The sequence below is a fragment of the Amaranthus tricolor genome, chromosome 3 (assembly GCF_026212465.1).
Source record: "Amaranthus tricolor cultivar Red isolate AtriRed21 chromosome 3, ASM2621246v1, whole genome shotgun sequence".
In the NCBI taxonomy this organism is placed as follows: Eukaryota; Viridiplantae; Streptophyta; class Magnoliopsida; order Caryophyllales; family Amaranthaceae; genus Amaranthus; species Amaranthus tricolor.
In genome coordinates this window covers 33263551-33285849 of record NC_080049.1, presented here as the reverse complement: position 1 = coordinate 33285849, position 22299 = coordinate 33263551, and the positions used below count along the sequence as shown (strand labels likewise).

General features: G+C 33.2%; 2 protein-coding genes across 2 annotated transcripts; one reads left to right on the top strand and one right to left on the bottom strand.

The window, feature by feature from the left end:
* Positions 1–2051: 2051 nt before the first annotated feature.
* Positions 2052–3886, top strand: LOC130809086 (salicylic acid-binding protein 2-like). The gene is made up of 3 exons (XM_057674718.1): positions 2052–2725; positions 3061–3201; positions 3480–3886. The coding sequence occupies exons 1-3, from the start codon at positions 2477–2479 to the stop codon at positions 3753–3755; spliced, it is 666 nt and encodes a 221-aa protein (XP_057530701.1). The 5' UTR covers positions 2052–2476; the 3' UTR covers positions 3756–3886.
* Positions 3887–4972: 1086 nt separating this feature from the next.
* LOC130809085 (probable apyrase 6) lies at positions 4973–20795 on the bottom strand. The gene is made up of 8 exons (XM_057674717.1): positions 19867–20795; positions 17850–17962; positions 13644–13751; positions 10979–11033; positions 8356–8541; positions 6348–6445; positions 6011–6207; positions 4973–5728 (listed from the first exon to the last, which is right to left on the bottom strand). The coding sequence occupies exons 1-8, from the start codon at positions 20483–20485 to the stop codon at positions 5458–5460; spliced, it is 1647 nt and encodes a 548-aa protein (XP_057530700.1). The 5' UTR covers positions 20486–20795; the 3' UTR covers positions 4973–5457.
* Positions 20796–22299: the final 1504 nt, after the last annotated feature.

Here is a 22299-nt window from a genome sequence, read left to right as displayed (position 1 = left end):
AAAACCGTTAGATTTGGATATCTGCAGGTTGGAGACGAGTCGTAGCTTTCAGGCGAAGAGTCGTCGCTTTGTTTCTGCTTGGGTATGCGAGTACAGTGAAGAAGCAACGAGTCGTAGCATATGTGTGGATGAGTCGTCGCATCAGGAGCGACGAGTCGTGGCTTTCAGGCGACGACTCGTCGCTTTGCTTCTAACCGGAAAACTTTAAACAATCGGCATTTGTTGCTCGGTTGTCAAAATTGGACATATAATATACTGTTGGAAAGCTCTTGAAGTCTACTTTCCAATGTCGTAAACCTTGCATTAATAAGATCTTTCTATCAAAAGTTATGACCAAAAGAGTGAGCATGTATCAAATTTCACCTCAAAACTTTTGCATTTTAAACACTTCTCAACTCTTTTGCCCGTTTTCATTGTAAAACATCTTCAAACGAGAAATAATCTCCTTAGTAAACTCCCTCATCATTATAACTATAAGAATTATGCTTAAAAACGATCAAAACCACTCAAAAAGAACATGAATAACCAAAATGGGTAAAGTAGCATAAATTTTCAAAATAAGCACGAAATTACTAACAATGATCATCATTAAGGAGTATAAAATGATATGAATAAGTGTACATAATTGCACTTATCAAACATAATATTTTGGGACTTAATTTGCTTATATGTATTTTCACTCAATATTTCTCCCTTATTACGTAAAATAAAAATTCAAGATATTTATAATTGTATGTTTTCTTTTTTTTTAGAGAGTAGTTGTATGTATTCTAAATAACAAGAAATAGGAAAAATAATTTAATTCCTATAATAGAAGATTTGTATAGATTATAGAGAATCATTAATTAATTGATTTATGAGATGAGAGGGGAGGGTTACATGGGGTTTGAGTTTTTTTGATTATTATATTATTATTTAAATAACTAATTATTTAATTAATTATTTAGGTAATTAAAATAAAAAATTATGATTTATAAAAATAACTAATTTAAAAATTAGATATAAAATAAAGATTAATTTTACAAATCAAATTAATTTCAAATTAAAATATAATGGAACCAGATGGATACTTTGTACAAATTAAATCGGTGGATCCTATATATTTTTCATATGATCATAATCGAATAATGTAATTTGTCAATCGTTCATAACCCAATAAAATAAATTGACCAAGTTCAGCTCAATATATGCAATACGTGAAATTCAGTCAACTAGTGGTAGAGTGAGCAAAATACAACATTATTAAATAATATTTTCCTATAGTGAAAACCCCTCAATTTCAGTACCTTTTTGCTCATAGTTTTGGGTCACTAGACTATAATTTCTGTTGAAAATTATCATGACATTCATGAGAAACAGTTGTATTTAGCGGAAGACACAAACGCCACAATAGTTGCTTTACATTTTGGCCATTTTCCCTTAAAAATTTCAACTTTTTTCTTATTTTATGGCGTTATTACATTCTAAATTTCTTTATAACTTCATCACTAGTATGTGTATAAGTATTAAATATAACGTGCTACATAGTTTTTTGGTTCTTTTTTTTTTCTATAAAAAAAAGCTAAGCTTATTCATTACGCTACTTACATTAAAAGTTGTAACAACCAGCTTAGTCCGAAACAAGTACAAAGAGTTTTTAAAATTTGGCTCGACTTATATATTGTCAAAATTATCGGCATATAATCGAGTAATTAAGAAGTATACACTTTGTAAGTTAAGAAGATATAATCCCAATCATATGGCAAGGATGAAGTGTTTTAATGACTTATAAAGTGTATTTACCATTTTTAATTCATCGATGTGAGACAAATTATTCCAACACTTACATTCAATTTTTTAATCGAACTATTGGCTCCAATTCCATGTTACATTTGACTGAACTTATTATCAATGTCAGCATATATATAATTAGGAAAACCACATGGAAATATCATGGAGATAATAGAAAACCACAAAAGGTGCACACACATCCTAAATCATGGAGATATCATCCCAAAACTACAAGACCATAATAGAAAGGACAATCTCAAGACTTATAAAGTCTGCTTTTAATTTATCAATTTGAAACAAACCATCCAAAAAATAACATAGCTTAAACATACATGATTTCTTCAAAGGTCCGATAAAATCCTCCATGTTCTTCTATATATACTAGTTTGAGACTTCCACCATTTACTTACAAAATACAAATCAAACCAAATTAAAAATCTAGTTGTACTAGATCCTAATAATTTTAGCAAGTACTATATTGTTAACAAGCCCTGAATTTGATTCGTATTGATCCCTCTTCAAGAAACGCAGCAAAAAAACTTTGTGCATGGCTGAGTTGAAGATTTTTTGCTTACCATTAGCATCTTATTGAGTGCAAGGAAGTAAACATTTCGTATTGATACATGGTGCATGCCATGGAGCATGGTGCTGGTTTAAGCTTAAGCCCCTACTTGAAAGCGCAGGACATCGTGTAACACTTCTTGACATGGCTGCCTCAGGGATCAACCTTAAAAACATCAATCAACTCCAAACTCTTCGGGACTATTCTGAACCGTTGATTCAATTCATGTCATCTCTTCCTGATGATCAGAAAGTTGTTCTTGTTGGACATAGCTTGGGAGGAATGAATATAGCATTGGCTATGGAAATGTTCCCTCACAAGATTCATGTTGCTGTTTTTCTTGCTGCTTTTATGCCTGATTCTACGAACACTCCTTCCTTTATTTTTGATCAGGTATTTATTTATTTATTTATAGTATGATGCGTTTGCTATTAAGGATCAATTAAAAACAATCTCTTTGTTAAATTTATCATTAACAAAGGTATGATTGCGTATTCTGACATTTTCAAACCCCACCTTAAATGGGAGTCATTTAATGGCATTGGGTAAAGGAATTTTATTTCATTATAGTCGACCCAATCTTTAGGGATTATTAGTAAGTAATATAAATAGTTCAGGTACATATTATCTTACTGTCGGTTTGGTAGGTGGTAATAAACGGTGGTAATGAGATTAAAAATTGCGGTAAAAAGTAAGAAAGGCTAAATGTTTTGGTTTTATTGGAAAAGTTTGGTGCGAGTATGGCTGCAGAAGATGATTACTGGTTAGACACAGAATTCAAGAGCTCTGGAGATCCAAAAGAGACCCTCACAACAATGTTCTTCGGTTCCCGGTTTTTGATTAAACTCTACCGCCTTTCTTCTCCTCAGGTAATACTACTCTGCCCCACCATTTTATTATATCTATCATTGTAAAGATTTTCAAAATAAATAAACTGATATTTCCGCTTTATAAAAGCGTAAAAAAAAAATGTGTTTTAGGCCGTATCAATGAGATATTCTATGATTTTGACCGATATTTAATTATTACGATAATCGCATCACTCTTACGCGATCGCTGCCTGTTACCACATTTTAAAAATATATATATCTACTTAGCTTGTTGTTTGTGGTAAATGAAGTGATTAATTATATGAAAATGTATGAAGGATTATGAGCTTGCAATGACGTTGAGGAGGCCATCATCATTGTTCCAAAATGATTTATGGAGACCCGAGACCAAATTGTCCAAAGAAAGATACGGATCAGTGAGGCGTGTTTATGTGATATCCGACCAAGATGAAGCAATACCACCACATTTTCAACGGTGGATGATTCAGAATGCTAATGTTAAAGAGGTTTTCCAACTTAGAAATTCAGATCATATGGCCATGTTATGTCAGCCTAAACAGCTTTCTAACTATCTTCTTCACATTATCCATTGAAATTTGTTTTATTTGGAGGTAAAAGTAGAAATAGTTTGTGAAAAATAAGTATTATTTACATCGTCTATGTGTAATTTACATTAATATTATATCATAATATTTGATAAAAAAATAAACATCAATTACTTTGTTATGTGTAATATATATGGAATTCATAAGATAATTCTATTGCAGAATATAAATTTAATGCTAATTTACAAGCATTCATATATTATTTCCCATTGTTTTATACTCCTACAACCCATTTTGTAAGAAGTGTTCTAATGATTAAAGTTAGTATTTATAAAGTAATATATTTAAAAATTAAAACTAATTATTATGAATAATTTTTATTTTAATATCACACCAACAAAACAATATCTTAATATTTGTGTCAATTTTACTGCTGCAAACATAATAAACAAAACACATAATAAACTTAAAATCCACAACAAACCCTGCAAACCAAAATAATGTAATAGCAAGTAAAATAAGAAAAAACTAACCCCCAAGCTAAAAAAAATAAAAAACATTACGAAATGTCATTATCATCACACGCAGTATCTCGTTCATAGAAAACTATGATTAGAGTTTGGGAAGGGAAGAAAGACGACAACTCATACCCATAAAGAAGAATGCGGTCAAAAAATCCCTTGGCTACACAATATTTACAACCTGATTATTGATGTATGCAGTTTTACCTTTCAAAAACAATACAAGAATTGAAAACAAAGAAGTAAAAAAATTAATGCCTTTGAATTACTAAGGATTATTTCAGGTTGAAACTTGAAACCAAAGAATTATGAACTATTGGATGCATGAAAAGTGACATGACAAAATTATAAATGAAAAGTAAATAAAAATAAATTGTGCTAAATATTGATATGAAGAATGATCTTTTTTAACCTGTTGCTTGAGAAGGTAGAATCACGAAAGAAGCGACTAGAGCAGCAATGATAGTCTTTGCAACTCATGTTGGTGTTTTCCTAATAGAGCCTCCATAACCATAAGAGTTGCAATTACAGAAAAATTATTATCTCGAAGGTAAAGTAGTACTTGTGTCTACTCTAATGTTAGCAAAATGTGTATTTATTATACAAAAAATTAAGAGAAATCACTAAAAAAATACCTTCCAAAAATGATGACTTGCTGAATATTTTTATGAAATCTTATGAATACAATTGAATTAAATTTGTCAGAGCATTTAGATTGAATAAGGAAACTAACATGAAGTTAAGTGGAAGAAACGAAGAAGGTTAGTACAACTACAGTAGGCATGCCTCTCAAACGTTGAGATCACGATTGAAAGAGTGTATTACGGAAATTAACAATAGAATCACAAATTTTATTCAGTTAGAATTAAGAATAAATACCAAAATAAGATCGATCATAACAGGCAAGCTTCATACAAGTATGTGTCATAACAGCCTACAACAGTAGTTTAGCAATCTGCGCTACGAGGCTTTCGACTGCCTCTAGTTTACATGGAGAACCAATGAATTTACACACAAGAAAACGAGGGGGATGTAACTCTGAAAATCTGGGTCCTGCAATCTGTCCACAAAAAGAATGAAACTCTAACCTTCCAGGAGTAAGTTGTCATTCTCGGAATACCGTCACCCAAAAGGTATATGTTGATGATTGATCCATTTCCTTGTTCTGTAGCCGGCAAGGCATGCAAGGGGTTTCAATTTGCAAATGTATGAAATATGATTTATGAACATCACCTGTTAATGCGAGTCTTTATGTACCGTCCTTTCTCCAAATCATAAATGGTTTTGAAGTATGGTTTTCTCCATTGAGATATATAACAGGCAGCAAATATTAACAAGATAAAGGCACCAGTAATCAAGAAAACATTAGAAAAGATGTCACTGGTTAAAGAGGCAATCCACCAATGGTTAGCTCCATTGTTGGCTTCTGTTGTTTGCAAGATAAAAGCACCTAACGCCCAATCGAGAGAAATATTATCAACCTTATTGGTGTATCCAATCCTGCACAAAAAATTTATAAGTAAACAATCGTCAAAAGGAGAAATGAAGAAAACTAAACAGAAAAAAAAAAAAAAAAACAATTTAACTGCATTGCAAATAGTTCTCATCGTTCCTCCCACTCATACACCCCCAAATAAAATTTTTGCATATCAAGAGCAAGATTTTAAAGTTCGCCTTAGAATAGAACGAGAAATTTTTGGTTTGGTAATGAGAGTCAAAGGAAGGGATTTAGATATAATTAACAAGATGGTAAAAGTATAGATTCAGATTAAGCTTAATTACCTTCTGTCATCTAAGGCAACACCAAGGCTATCATGTAAAAGAGCGACAATGTAGGCCGAAGAGAAGCAGTAATGTAAGATATTTTCCGCTTCAAGTGAAGCATATTTCTTTCGGATATTTGACCAGTCGTCTTCACAAAATTGTTGACCAGCATTCAATACATCAGAAAGAACGGCTTCTGGAGCTAAACCAAAGAACTAAACAAAAATTGACAAGGGATAAAAAAAATCATTTTTTTATGAGAGCAACAGAAGTCTTCCCAAGTAAAGAAAAAAAAACAATGCATGAGCATATCCATCCACAAACCACAACCCATTAAAAAAAGAGAAAAATGAACCTGGGAAGTGTGAAAAAAATTCTCAGTAGCCAAAAATCTTCCATGCAGCTTAGGCATGAATGTGGCACCCAAACTACAGTGATGATAAGAGCAATCATCTGCAAAGGTAATGATTTTGGCATAAGCTTCTTAGAACTAAAGAGAAAATATTATCTCAATTCTAATTTATTCACATTTTAGTTTCACCCAAAATCACAATTAATCAAAATATCTTTGAAAGTAGAAAATTTTTGTGAGAACTTATAGCAACAAAATATATTTTAAGGTCAAACCTCAGAACTAGCAAAAAAAAAAAGTCAAAGTCAAATATAACTTATTATGTCAAACTAGTATAGAAACTCTTATAATGCACAGAGTTTATAATATTATTATATAAAAAGTGTAATTTTTAAATAATAATGTAAGTATAAATTATATATATCAAAATCAAATTTTGCCATTAAAATATGATAATCGATATCACAATAATGTAACAGTTTGAGATAGTATAAATTATATATATATATATATATATATATATATATATATATATGATCAAGTTCCAGTGAGAACCAAGCTTATATGAAAACCGTAAGAACCAATTTCTCCGAAAAAAATATGTTACCTTTTCAGAGGAAAGGTGTTACTTTTGGACAAAAAAATGCTACTTTCAGCAAAAAGTGTTATTTTCAGAAAAAAAATATAAATACAAAGTAACACGTTTTTTTCAAAAAGTAACACCTTTTTATGTAAAAAATTAACACCTTTTTGTAAGTTTTTTTTTCAGAATTTTTTTCTTAAAGTAACAGTTATTTGCCTAAAAGTATCATCTTTTTTTTTAAAAAAAAAGTAACACTTTGTTGCCCAAAAGTAACACCTTTATAGTAAAAAAGTAACACTTTTTTGTCGGACAGATTGGTTCTCACGGTTCTCATATAAGGATGGTTCTCACTTGAAATTCTTCCTATTATATATATACATATATATATATATATATATATATATATATATATATATATATATATATATATATAATATTGATGAGATAATAATTAAATATAAATAACATTACACAGGTTGTAAAACACCTCTTTGTATACAAGATTCTTAGTGTCTTGTCACATATGAGAGTTTCAAACCATTAATCTTAGTCATTTTAGCAACATAAACTTATTCAAAACTAAAAATAGGCTTAGGTAAGAATAAACCAACATATTTAATTTATACTTGAAAAAGGGTAGGATTAATTTTTAGTATTTTCAGTATTAAAACATACTGTAAATCAATTTAAAACTATAGTAAAATCAAAACAGCAATTTTTATCTCATAAAGATACGTAATAAAAATATATATCTAATCAATAATCCCACTAATTTAAATTAATCAACTAAGAAAGGCTCATTTTATATTTTAAATAAATAAATCAATCGCTTTCTATGTTAGGTGAATTCTAATAAATGTAATTAACCCATATTATTTTTACCTTATTTAGATGATCATTCTTGATTTTTAAATTAATTCAAATTATTTAGTCGTAAAGATGGTATAACTTTTGGTATGAACTAATTTCAAATCACTAAATTTTTGGTATATCTTAATAATAAGGCAAAATCATACTTTATTTTCCTTTTAGGTAAAGATATTTGGCACGTAAGCTAGCATCAGTCAATAAAATTCTTCCTTTTGAAGGGGCTATATGAGGATGACATTTAAATTTTTCCCGGCGCTTTTATTAATTGTATAATCTGTAAAAAAATTCAATCTTTAAAGATGGTAAATAATCATCTAATATTGTTTGATCTAAGACATAATCATTTTTTCCTTTTTCCAAATTGTTAAATAAGTCGATTGATTGATTTGGTTGTAAATTCCATTTTCCACGTAAGTTAACATCAGCCAATAAAATTGTTCCATTTAGAGGGGCTATGTGAGGATGATAATAATTGGCTATGTGAGTTGCAATTTTCCAATGTGTTTATTAAATTGTACAATAATATAATATGATAGAGAAATTAATTGTTTTACAAACCTTTGCCTCTATGTAAGAGCTTCAAGGCAGTAGCTCTGCACTCTGAGAAGTTCCCAATAGCATGAAATGTAGACGAATACTTTTTGGCAACAGAATCGGGAGAAAAGTTAAACGATTTAGTGGCCTGAGCATATCCCTTAGGAGTACAGGGATCCATTATTAGTTCCTTGTCAGAAGACTCAGTAGCTGCAAAAAGTAAATTATTAAAAACATGGACTACCTCTACATATCAAAATAACTGTTGCTAATGAATGGTAATTGGTAAGGAAATTTCAAAATGGCATAGCGCAACTAATATTATCAAGACAGAATAAACCGTTTAAATGCAATACTCACATTCAATAAAAGTGTGATAAGAGAAAATCCTATTATATGTACAAGGCCCCTGTCCTTCAGTTCATCAATACGTTGCCAAACCTATGACTGTCAGACGCTTAGGTCATGCATGCTACAAAAATATATTATTTCCTAAATTTAGGAGGCAGGCTTCAGACTCCAGCATAGATCTAAGATTTTGATATGAAAATCTGTTAATTCAAAGATACGGGGACACAAATACATCCATTTCTAGGATATCGACATGGTGACTGACTAATTAGCAACTTCTAGTTTTAATTTAAGAAATTCTACTAGAAGATAAATATTTCCACCGAAGCTTCTTTCTTGTCTAAAAACCAAAATCAAATTTATCTTTGAAATGTTTTTTCTGTTTAAAGAAATCAGATGTCCAATAAATAGTTTTTTCTCGTTAAAAATTTTGGCACAAAAGCACAAGAATAAAAAGGGGAGAAATATTTGAAATGTTATTATTTAGTAATAAATCCGTCCTCTCACCAAGAAACCTTATTCCTTTACATAAATACTCCCTCCGTCCTTTTAATTTTGTTGCACTATCTATTTTGGGTTGTCCTTTTCATTTGTTACATTTCCACAAATTCATTCTCTCTTTATTTCAGCCACATATTTCTTATAACCACTTGTTTATTATCTTATACTAGAATCATAAATTACTCAAAAAAAACCATTGTCCCCTAGGGGGGTGTTTGGCACAAGGATAAGACTTGTGAGACTTATAATATGAGACTTTAAAGATAAAAATGTTTCATCCCTTGTTTGTCAGGATTTTAAAAAGAGATGAAAATGAAAGCGCAACTAAAATACCCTCCCTCCCTCAAGACATTTTTCTTGGGGACTTTCTCTTTTTTTATTCTCATTCCCTTTAAACAAACAAAGACTTAGACTTTGTCTTGGACTTTTTTTGGGACAAAGTCTCATTCCCTTCTTCAAATCCCACATGCCAAACACCCCCTAGTAGTAAAACCAAAGGGACAAAGGGAGAAATAGACAAAAGCATTTGTAGATGGGCTCTCAATAGAGATCATTACCCCACAAGCACCAACCACAAACTGAAACCAGCTACACTGAGCCACAGGGAGGTCACTTGTCTAAGGAGATTCAATTCTCTAATGTTCCATTTATTTCGGCCAAATCCCAAATTGATGGCTCAGTTTCTAATATAGAATTTTTAAATAAAACCCTAAATCCTGGGTAAAAGTGAAGTATCATCGTCTCAAGTTAAAATTCAAGGTCTACTTGACTTCAACATAGGTGGCTTACGTACCCAAATATAAGAAATGAAGAGCTCAAATTTTCAAATTTGAGGACAGCATTCTAAAATATTAGTACAAGGAAATAGCATTCACAAAACATATTCTTGGTTTTAGAAGACTAAATATGTGCTTTTTCACATTATGAATTATTCAAATTCTCAGCTCCAATCCATTTGTAAGCCTAGAGCACACAATATTCTCTTCCCTATTTTCTTCCTTTCATATCACCAATGGTCCTATGATTATTTAGTTAGTGATAACAACATGATTTCTTTACCTTAACAAGTGAGACAAATTATAAGTAATGTAGATTACACTTTTGCGGTGGATTAGAACAGTTGAGATAAGCTTTGTTTTGAATTTACCAAGTTTTGTTTGGTTGGAAGATGACATGCATTCTAAGTGTTTATCAGGCCAGACACATATTATTGCACTCAGGAACAGTTAAAGGCGGCAAATTTGGCAAGTTTGAACATCATTGTATTGACCACCAAAAGAAAAATATAGGATGAGCTCCATCTGTTTCAATTTCACTGACCAAACTCCACTCTTATTTCATGTCTCAAATTTTCCATATTAATCACTATCACTATGTCGAGCCTAAGATTTGTAGTTCTTTAGTTTCGGATTATAATGGACTACAATAAAACGACTCCCTAAATCATGTGCACTTCTTATTTATGTGATATTGCAAATGAAGTTTGCTATCAAGGGTCAATCGGAAACGATTTCTTAGTATTATCATTAACATATACATCAGACCCTCCTAGACCCCACCTAGGTGGGAGCCACTTAATAGCATTGGGATAATAAAATATTTTTTAAATCACTATCACTACACATTTATTAATTGATCCACTATACCTCCAGAAACATTACTTCTAGTTGGTTTGAGTATTTTGAACTTTTCATACAATGCATATTTTATGAGCAAGGATAGTCATTGTGAAGCACACGGTATAAGCAGAAACTCACAAACACAGCTTAAGTAAAATAATTTACAGGTCACTTACCCGACTTTATACCAGTTGAAACAAGTAATTCCTTCAGTGAATCAAAGGCTACATTCTGGAGGAAAAAACAATGCGTAAGAAGCTGCAAATTATGGCAAACCCAATATTCATGTTTCTGAAATTACTCAAAATATTTCCTTCCTGTAAATAAAGAACGTGGGCACTGCTAAATACTACTATGTGAAAATAAATCAGAGCCAAAAGTTGACACAGCCACTTGGCACCAGCCTTAGCTATATAGCAAGTAACACTAATTTTTCAAGTAATGTTCAATATGAAGTAAAATCCAAATATCTTGATAATGAAAAGTGCATACCGCATATTTCTTTAAAGAAACAAGGACAACATGTCTAAAAAAAGGATGGATAATATATACTCAAATTTTGAACTTGCCTATGTCACTCTAAACCTCAAATAATTGCAAAACATCTGACTTTGACACTAACAAAAAACCAATAATTTAAATCTGCTAGAAATAATAAATATAAAAGGACAAATGTTATGCCTCTAAAATTGAACATGAGAAGGTAAGGGACAGGTTTTTTCTTTTTTCTGCATCATCACAACTGACTGAATACAAAAGGCAGGCACAAGGACCCTCTTAAGCATCAATAACAACAACATTCAATTACTTCAACGTAATATATTTCAGTGAATGATATCAATGGACAAACCAGGAGCAGGAGCTAAGAGACCTTTTTTACTAAAACAAGAGATAGTTCTGCTAATGGGTGTGACCTTCCAAGGAGTCATTCTTTTCTCACATATTTTTAGTAGCAAGTGATGTCTCTTTGAAATATGAAAACTAATCCTGCAACATTTAAGGGTAGTTAAGGAGTGAAAACAAATACAAATGGATGTTTTTAGTTGTAGATTAGCATCAAAGATAAGATCCAAATAAAATCTACTCTTTGTCAGTGATGATCTCTCATGGTGATTTATTTTAGCTTATATAACCAACCCCATAGAGGGATCAAGGCTTTGGCATTGTTGTTGGGTAAGGTTTCAAGAAAGGGTAGGGAATCAATAACCTTATCACCGTTACAACTCTTTCTTCTAAACATAAATTTGATTAGTTCCACCTTTTTGCTTCATGCAATGCCCATAAATCCTTCTGCACCAATTCCCACACCATGCGTAAGAATTGAGTACCCCCATTGGGGTAGTAATCATAACACCAGTCAACCATCACCATCCTTGACCCCAATCACCTAACATAAGCAAACCACATAGCCACCACCTATGGCACAGAATAAAACAATTGTACAGCCCATAATTATCAACTCCCATGCACCCAACAACCATATTCAACCATCACCCATATAGTAGGCCTGAAAAAGCACAAACGGAGGTTTGTCCATGGCAGAGCTAAAAAGTATCGTACATATTAGCTTCAATTGTCTGTTACTGATGGCAAGATTCAATCCATCAATAACTCAATTGGTTATTAAGTATCTAAATGCAGAACCTAAATGGATCAATTGGAGAATATGTAGTTCAGATTTAGGTGCCAGCAACAATCTTGACTGCAAACAACAGCAGGCTGGCAGCATACACATGATGCTGAAATAAGTAGTAAGTGAAATAGTGGAGAAAAACATGGCAGCAACGAGTGGAAGAATGATGGAAAAAGGAAATGGCAGTAAGAATGTTATGAAAATAGCTAATGTAATTCACCTTCTGAGAACCATAAAACAAAAACAGGAAGAGCGAAATTTCTCTCCCTTGAACAAAGAAGCTTAATTGCTTCCTTAAGCTGATCTATTTCCAATTCCTCTAAGCGTACCAACTACCAAATGGCATCCTATTTCTCTTGAAAAGTGAAAGTACAAAATATATTAGTAGAAAAAATATTGTTGCAATTTCCATTTCCCACCTCTCTATATGAGCAACATCGTCCACAATTCACATATCATAAACAAGCAAGTGCCAGACATAAATTTAATCAACGTTGATGTCAAATTTAATGGAATTTTTTGTTGGTACTTTGGACAAAATCCAAAGTACATCAAATTCAGTCTAAAGTAACAGGACTAAACTAGACTTGAAAGCAAATATTTGTACGTTAAGATATGATATTTAGATTGGATAGACTCAACTTTTTAGAATTCAAAAGTGCAAACATAAGCACAACACTCTAGTAAATACATATATTTGGACTGCATTAAGTGAAAGTGAGCTTTCTAGCTTCTAACAAAATGAAAGAGAAAAAGAGTTTGAAATTGAAGATGGATTGGACTTGGATTTACGTCAATTGGATTGCAACCACTCAAACTCTTGCTGAGTTTACATTAAAAATTTAAGTCTATAAGACTTATGGTATATTTCTTAGGGCAAAGTCCAATCCAGTCATCCAAAGTACAGTCGCTCTAATTAGACAAACCAAATTAAGCTCCAATAAAAAAATCAGCTCTTTAGCCAAGAAAAGCAAATGATGAGCTTATAGAAGAGCACTTAAGGGTAACTTCTGATGCTAAATGATGTATAGTTGTGAACATGTCAGCCAGCATAGATGCCAGCTACTCAACGCTAGTTCAAAAACATGTCCATAGCAAATTAGCAATATATATTTAATCAATAAAGGCAGTGATTGTCAACAAGTTTCACGGTTGAAAAATCAAAAATGAAAAAAATATATTTGAAATTTAATTGATTTTAAATCTACCTGACCGAAATGAAGCAAACTGTTGCTGTAGAGATGGTAGGTTGCATTTCCATATTTAAGTGAACGAGAAAACTCAGGAGGCACTGATTCTTTCGAGACAAATGTGACCTAAGAGCATAAGCAAGTCAAATACTCAGATTACCAATCTTGATAAAGTGACTATTCACAATTAACATATAACAGCACAAGAAAATATGAATAGTAGAAAAATGAAGATCACTTCAAAAGTTACAGTGAGGGAATTAAGTGGATTAGTACCTCAAACCTAAAATTTTAGAGACAATTTCCAAAATGAGTTCAGGCTTTTTTTAATATATCATTCACTTTTCAAGGTTCTATGTCCATTCTCGATGGAGCCAAAGATTCAAAGTTTTTTGGTTTCATATTATAACAAACAATAGTAAGCACTCCTTATTCAAAGTGAAGTTATGTTTGCAGATGATCTTTACAATCAAATGTCAATCAAAAACAACTGTTTTGTTATGACAAGGTGAGGTCGCATACGTCCAATCCTCAACCCCGCCATTTGGTACTTGGGTAATGGCGTGTTGTAATTCACGCTTCTTTCAAGAAAAATTGATGGTTTTGAGTTTTCACATGATTTTAAAAAATGAACCATTACTAGGTCCAATACTCCGGCATACGAAGATGCTCCATCAAGTAGCAGTTTCTTTCAGCCGTATTTTGATCAATCAAGTACATAAGATTCAATAGAATGCAAAACAAACTAAGTAGATAAACTTCTCTCTAGAATTGTTATTTTCCATTGCTAATACTTCCTCTGTATCTTCTATTTGTAACATGGACCCATCATTTCACTCACATATCAGCAAATCCATATTGCAAGTGATAAAATACTCATAAAGTACACATGTAACAATGAACAATGGTATTCTCCAAGGGCTGAAAATTGAAACAACAAACAGCTTGTTTGGTAAATTTTTGGTGAAGGAACCCAAAAGGAAGAGAAAAGAGAAAATAGGAACTAAATCAAAAAATTAATAGTAATATATTCAAAGCTAGCAACTTAGCAGAGAACAGAAAGTCGGGAAACTTGTTCAAGCATCTTGAACAGCTGGCCACTCGCTGAGATTTAGACCAGTGTCAAAACTCAAAACTAGCACATAACATTATGCCAAAATCTCATAAAGGCTTTCTCCGAGCAAGGTATGGGGAGGGTAGGATGTAGAAATTCACGCCTACAATCCAAAAAGGGTGTTTTCTGTTATATAGGCTTAATCAAATAATCCTGCACTTCAAACCGAACTGTGCAGAGTCTTTCAGCTCCGCTGGAAGCCTGAAAGTAGATGATTGTGTGGTCATGTTACCCATCACAGCCAACAAAAGATGCTTGGACAAGTCCATGACTAAGCCAGAGACAGGATCCAAAAGAGGTGTTTACTGTTATATAGGCTTAATCAAATAATCCTACAAATCAAACCAAACCAAACCATGCAGTACTCTTTCAGCTACGCTAAGTGGATGGTGTATGGCCATGTTTCACCCATCACCACCAACAAAAGATGCTTGGATAAGTCCATAACTACGCCAGACACAGAGGGTGGCATGTCACCGTGTAGTCCTGTAGGCATGTCCATGAGTATGCCTTCAGCTAACCATGGGCATGACTCAAAATGATGTCTAATACCTTGATTTTATGAGGCTATAGTGTCATTGATATCAGATAGCAGCAAAGAAAGATATATGACTCAAACAACTGCAGCACAACAATTCACTAAAGATTCAGAAAACAAGCATTTTCAATGTCGAATTTGCAAAAAAGGGCAGACAAGATTGAAAAGATACTTCCCTTATGACCAAGGAAAAGACCGTAATAGCAACTAGCCCATGGGTATTGCAACAATGAAGGATCCTACATAAAATCATTGGATTTCAGACCCTAATTTGAAAATTGTACGTGAAGTCCATTCTACGGTCAAGGAAAGACCTTAGGGGTATAATTGCAAATTTAGAACTATGTTAAAATAGGGGTAGCTGAGATGCATAAATAAGATGGATGAGTGAACATCTGCTAAAGGAAAGAATTTGTATTGGAGACAAAAGAAAGGGCTTTTGAGTTAAATATATTGAATTAAAAAATGATATAAAATCAGTTACGTTGGTATTGCTACATGCAACGATCTTGAAAAATACAACGTTTAACAAAGTGAAAGATTGGAACTTTGACAAGCACAAGAGAGACAGTAGGCGGAAGATAATCTGAATAACATAAGTGAAGAATGAGATGCAGAATTAGCAGGAGTATATTACAAACAGGTAAGAATGAATGGAGGACAAGAACATGTCATGATCATTAAATATGATTTTTCTAATAGTAGATTAGAATTAGATAATCATTGTAGCAGCGACCACTCGCAACGACTTGCTTGGCATCATGTAGCCAATCCCATATGTTTTTGGGATAAAGGTTTTAGCACTCCTACTGTAGCTTGATTACGTGAGATTAGAAAAGAATGGATAAGCCTCTTCATGGAGAAATTGCACCACTTGAGGGATAAAGGTGTTTCCGAGAAAATGAAATCATAAGGGCACCACATAGAACTTTAACGACTTTAAAAACAATCTGAACATGGCAGGCAGGCTCTCTATATCTATGACCCTGTTGCATAGAAATGCAGGAAATGGCTTGATGAGGGGCGCATTTCTAATGGCTTGAGAGTCCATGATGGAGAATAAGCTTGATGGCTACAAGCGACCTATAAATGGGATTTTACCCATAATCCACAGCACTTACATGTGGCTACCTGGACCAATCGAGTACACAAGTATTTCATATCAGTGACTCTCAGCAAAAGGTTTAGTTAGAAATTTCTCTGCTCTTATCCAAAGTAGTATAACTCGAGGATAAGGTGATCAGAGATAACAAGGATGCGATAGCATCTAATGGCCTACCCAATTATGAAACAAAGGAATCAAAGGCTACAGCTATAAAGAATAATTGTCCAAAATAAAGAAAATGCTACATACACCCCAAAGTTTCCAACAATTTTCACTCCAAGATTTTTACCATAATGGCCGAAGATAGTGAGTGGGAGTTATCGTAATTGTCCGAGATTTAATAAAAAAAAAAATGATTACTTGGGGGTTTGGTACCACAATAATGAGAGGTTACAGCAATGAGAACTTATCACCACTGGGGCCACTTGTATAGCGGAGAAGTCGAGCATTCTAATGGGTAATCCAACAACTAAGGTTGGTTACCTGGCCCAATAACTGATGTTAGTGTGGAAAACAAAGTCCCTCGATTTACAAAGTCTTCAATAAAGCTATGCAAAAATAAAGCTATGCAAAACTGTTGGTGTATTGCTAGAAGACAGATACTAATGTAATGGATATACATAATTTTGAGTGTGTGGCTGGATTTTGACTTTTAAACAAGCTTTCCTTCTCAGAAACCAAAGGGTGACCGGGACAGCCTGGTACTTGTATAGTTGTATGATGCCCTTTGTTAGTACATTTTCCTAGTGTGCATGCTTACTCGGCTTTGCTCCTTGTCTTTTGAAAGGCCTCACCTTCTGTCAATGATGTACAGAACTTTGAAAAAAGAAAGTCCTCAGGAAATCCAGGACACCAGCCATACTGGATTTCTAGTGACTCATCCAATGGCAATTCCAAGGAGAGCATCTTGTAAAATAGAAATTAGGGGGGCATCCAGTGTGTGAAGCGTCCGCACACAGCAAAGATCTGAGGAAGCATCTCAGATACTTCCAAGACTTGAACCCATGACCTTCCAGTCAAACAGCGACACATGAAGCAATGCGCCAACTGCCAAAGGTCAGGTCCCCTTCGAAAACAGAAGCTAGATGTCAAACTTTATACTGTACATATACTACCAGTATATAAATACTTCTTTACCGATGCACCATTCTAAACGTAACATGAAACAATAGTTAAAGAACAAAAGTTAGCCTATCAAGTATAACTCTATAAATTGAACATTAGATGGATAAGGCATATGGCATTCATCACGAGCTGAATCAATAAGATGCGCAGAAGAACCCAAGCAACTACAACAGTCTCCCACCTCCCTTTGAATTTTCTACATAAATCATTTTCATTAACCCCGCTAAATTGCCGGTAATTCCTTTTTGAAAACATGGGCCTACATTCTCTCACGTATTCTCATCCACGCATTTAATCTCTCTTCATCTCATCCATCCATACACACATGGTTGAGAAAAATACCTGAGCAGAAGCCCCACCAAGCTCAATGATACCAGTTGTTAAGTAAGGGTCCCCTCCAAGAGTGCCAAGTGCATAATTTGCCACAATCCAAGCATATAAACCTTCATCTGATCCTGCATAAGAAATTAACATGTAATTGCATTATCCACAAATAGAAAGCAACAAGAACTAGCATCCATTTTGGTTTCACCAAATAATCAAGGAATGCATACGTTGCAAAACAAGATAAAAGTTCACTACACAGAGATGAGATCAGAATTCTCAAGCGAAAGTATCAAAAAAAAATACAATTCATATCATTTAATCCCAATAAAGAGAGGGTTGTGAATCATATGCTCGTATAGATTTGAAATCATTAATAATCATGTGCAATGTCACACACCTCATTGTTTGTTCCCAACTCCGACAAATAAGGGTTTCTCAAACCAGTGGCAGGAACTGAGTTTCCTCCAAATCCCAATCCCACCACTAAAAGAAGAAAAAAAAGCAAAACCTCCCCTTCAAGATGCACACCAACTCAACAACATCACCATCACATCCACGTCTAGCACCACCGCTCACTTGCAAAATTTACCCACCACCTCACCAACACCTACATCCACTCTCCAAAGACCCTCACTCCCCAACAACCACACAACAACAATAATGCCAAAAGTTTAATCCTAAAAGATTAGGGTTGGGTAAATAAACCAATATATTAGTTTCAGTGCTCTTCCACATAAATTCTTCTTCTGTGTTCATTTTAATTTTCTCTATCTCAACCTCTTAGTCTAAATACTTCATATTTTCCACTTACACCCTCCAGGTTATCTTCGGTCATCCTCGCCCTCTATTTAAGTCCTTCAATTTTCAGTTTTCTATTTACCTTATCGATTCATTGGGTTAGGACTTAGGAATGTTTGGAACATAATGTATGTCCCTAAGCACAGATTTACTCTTTGTTTGGCAATCCAAAACATAATGAAATGGAAAGAAAGTTGATGAAGTGGGGAGTTATATCAAATGCCTCATGCTTATCTCCTCTATGCACACTGAATACATGGGATTTCTTTTCTACTAGTATTCCGTTAGTTGTGCATTCAATTGAGTGTCGTAACTTGGTTGGGGCAACCTCAATGGCTCTATCTAATGTTTTATTTGGAAATGCAAGCAAGCTAAAGCGCATAGTGGCAAGAGGAAGGTTATCATCATTGTTGTTTCAAATTTGGTTTATTGAATTTAGGTAAATGGAAACAATATTATTTGGAATGGAAAAGCGTATAGAATCACTTTGTCAAAATGATCAAGATGAAACTAAAGCTCGTACCATCTTTAGTAGCAAAGAAAGGTCAAAGAATATTTGTACATGAATATAGTTTGTAAAGCTTCTTTTGTTTCTATTCGGTTTGTCAGCTTAACCTAGTGCTTTTTTGGTGTGTAAATTTCTTGTTGGTGATTAAGTGCAAATTTTCTTTTGCTTAAAAAGGTAACTTTTCCTTGTTGTAGAAAAATCAAAGTAGTAACGGGCTAACTGGTAAGCTAGGTAGGAAAACTCGTATACTCACTTGGGGCATCTTTAATTGTTTAATCTAATTTTTAAAATAAAACTTCCGCTTTTTTTTTACTTGCACCATTTTCTTTTATTTGGTATCTATTACTTGCACCCATATTATATAAGGCAAAAAAATTAAGTATATTAATTTTACAACCTCCCACTAACACACCTTTAATTACTCCCTGTCTCCCTCCAAAAATTATTCTATCCTAACAACCGCTAATTTGAAAATGCCTTGATGGAAGCTAAATGTATTGGTGAATGATGACATTAATATCACTCCATAAAGTCGGTTACAAAATGAAATCAACTGATACCACCTCGATCTTGAGCATAACAAGAAAATTCAATTTAGTAACCAACCAACTCTAATACCATAGCACAATTAAGAATTAATATGAGTTAGATAGCAAAGCTATCCACCAAAAAGCAATATGATAAAATGTGTAATAATCACAAGAACTTAATTCAAAAGACTTATACCTGTGATGATCAATGCCCAGTCATCACGAAACTTCAACCCTGACGACCTCAAAACTCTACGGCAGGACTCCAGAATCCGATCCTGAACTTTCAAATCGAGCAGCCGGAGCCCAGCAGTGGCCATTAACTTAATCTCAGTATCTCCCCACAATTCTCTAGGCACAATTCTCTTCCCAAAATCTAACAGCTTCACCAACGACTCGCCAGCTCCTTCAGGATCATCCTCAAAAGACGACAGACCCGGATTCACCTTTAAAGATGCGTGCCCATTAGGTGTAAAATCAAATCTTGGCACCCCAGCTTCAATCCTATACTCAAAAACATGAATTCTAGACCCAGTACTACCTCCATCGATAATAATCCCAAATTTCCGACCATTATACGGAGTTTTATGCCGGAAAAGGACAAATAACAGATAGAAAACAAAGGAAAATGCAATGCAAAAGATAGAAATGGTTATAAAGTTCAACTTAGGTTGATTTTTTAGGGTTTTGTAGAAGGAACTTGATCTAGGATTGGGGTTTTGCCTAAATTGAAAGGATTTGATAGATTGAGGCTCCATCTTGGGATCTGAGACAGAGTTTGCTTCGAATTTAGGCTTACGATGTCGTTGGTGCATCAAATATTAAAGTAAAAAGATAAAATCATTTGATCGACCCCTAAACCTTCGCCAATGATCGGAGATTGAGGTTCCGATGAAATTAGGGTTCATTAAGATGAAATTCAGTGAGGAGAGAAAAATAATGAAATAGTGTAAAGGAAGAAGCGGAAGAAGATGTATACTGTAGACGAAGTTGGATCTTCGTTTTCCCCTTTACACGACGAGGATTTGCGCGCGTTTTCTCTCCCTAATCGGTTCACCGGCCGATCACTGACTGCCTGAAGACTGGGGAAAAATGAGAGAACTTTTATGTTTCAAAATTAATTAATTTTGCCTCATATTTACGTTTAAATAGTCTAATAATAAAAAAGTTTTAGCAATTTTTGTATGAGATCGTAGACGGGCTCATACGATCTCATGCAAGCAACACAAAGTTAAATTCACATAAGAGGTAATTAGATAAAAAACAGTTTTTCATTAAATTTTAAGAAATTTAAAATTAGATCAGTCCATATTAAGTCCTCTCACGAAAACAATCTTAACCTTGCTTATAAGTTTTTTGTAAGTTTTTTTTTAAGCTGGGAATATCGATCTAAGTAGACAAGACCTTAAACCATAATTGAGCTCTACACCCACGACTCACTTCCTTCCTTGATTTTGATAGGTCTATATGTCCTTTTTGAGTTTTAATAGGTCACAATTAGATCTTAATACGTTAAAAAGCATTGAGTCTAAATTTAATATTTGTAGATTTGACCGTTGACTCAAAAGTGAATATGTATTATCGTTAATAATGATATGATATAATTATAATTATAATATTATACCAAACTTTATTTAGCACCAATTAAATCAATTTTTATCAAATTGAAGTTCAAATGGAAACCACATATTAATAATAGAAAAATCTAATTAATCTAATTCGCATTTTAATTGAAGTTTGAACTAAATTCAACTCAAGATTGACATAATTTAACACAATTATTAATCAATATAGAGTGTGTATCGATAATAAATTTTAGGCGATATTTTTCTTGGATTACTTTTAAGTTGTTAGTTGGTTAAGTAGTAAAAAATTTGTTGTTTTAAAATCGTCAAAGTTGGTTTTCATGCCAAAAATAAATAAATTACCCTATATAATTTTAGAAAAATTGACTTTAAAAGGTATAAACTCTCTCTCATCCGCTTTTAAGGGTTCCAACTTTAATTTATCTTTTAAAGGTTTCGAGTTTTTTTGAAACAGTCGTATTATTAGGAGATTTCATTAGTCGTTTTTAGCGCCTAATTTTTCTTATATATTTGTTCGTTACTAATTATAATTTAATTAGTGATGGTAGTAATTTGAAAAATCTCTACGATGATTAGAAACTTGTTAATTCGTAACATGATTATGAATCGTGACAAGTAACGTGAACTTTGGAGGTTAAACTTAAAGTTGAGCAACTACCCATAACAGTTCGAAAAATAAAAAAAAAATTTATTACCCAAGCATATTATGTAACCATGATGGGAGTAAATTAAATATTTCACACATACACAAGTGATTTTTAAACATGAAGTACAAGTTACATAACTTGTTACATGTACAACAATTTTTACCCAAACCTTAAACTATCTTAGATAAACCTTTCTTACACCATATTAGACCAAATTGGGGACATAAATCACCTCAAACCAGCCCCAAAACAGCAGCCCCTAGCTGTCATACTAGCCCTCTTTTAGCCCCAAAACTCACTTGCACACTCCACCAAACTCTCTACCCAAAGCCCCTATTGTTCTTACCCAAAAACACCATCATAACAAGCATGCAAACATAATAAATCAATACATAT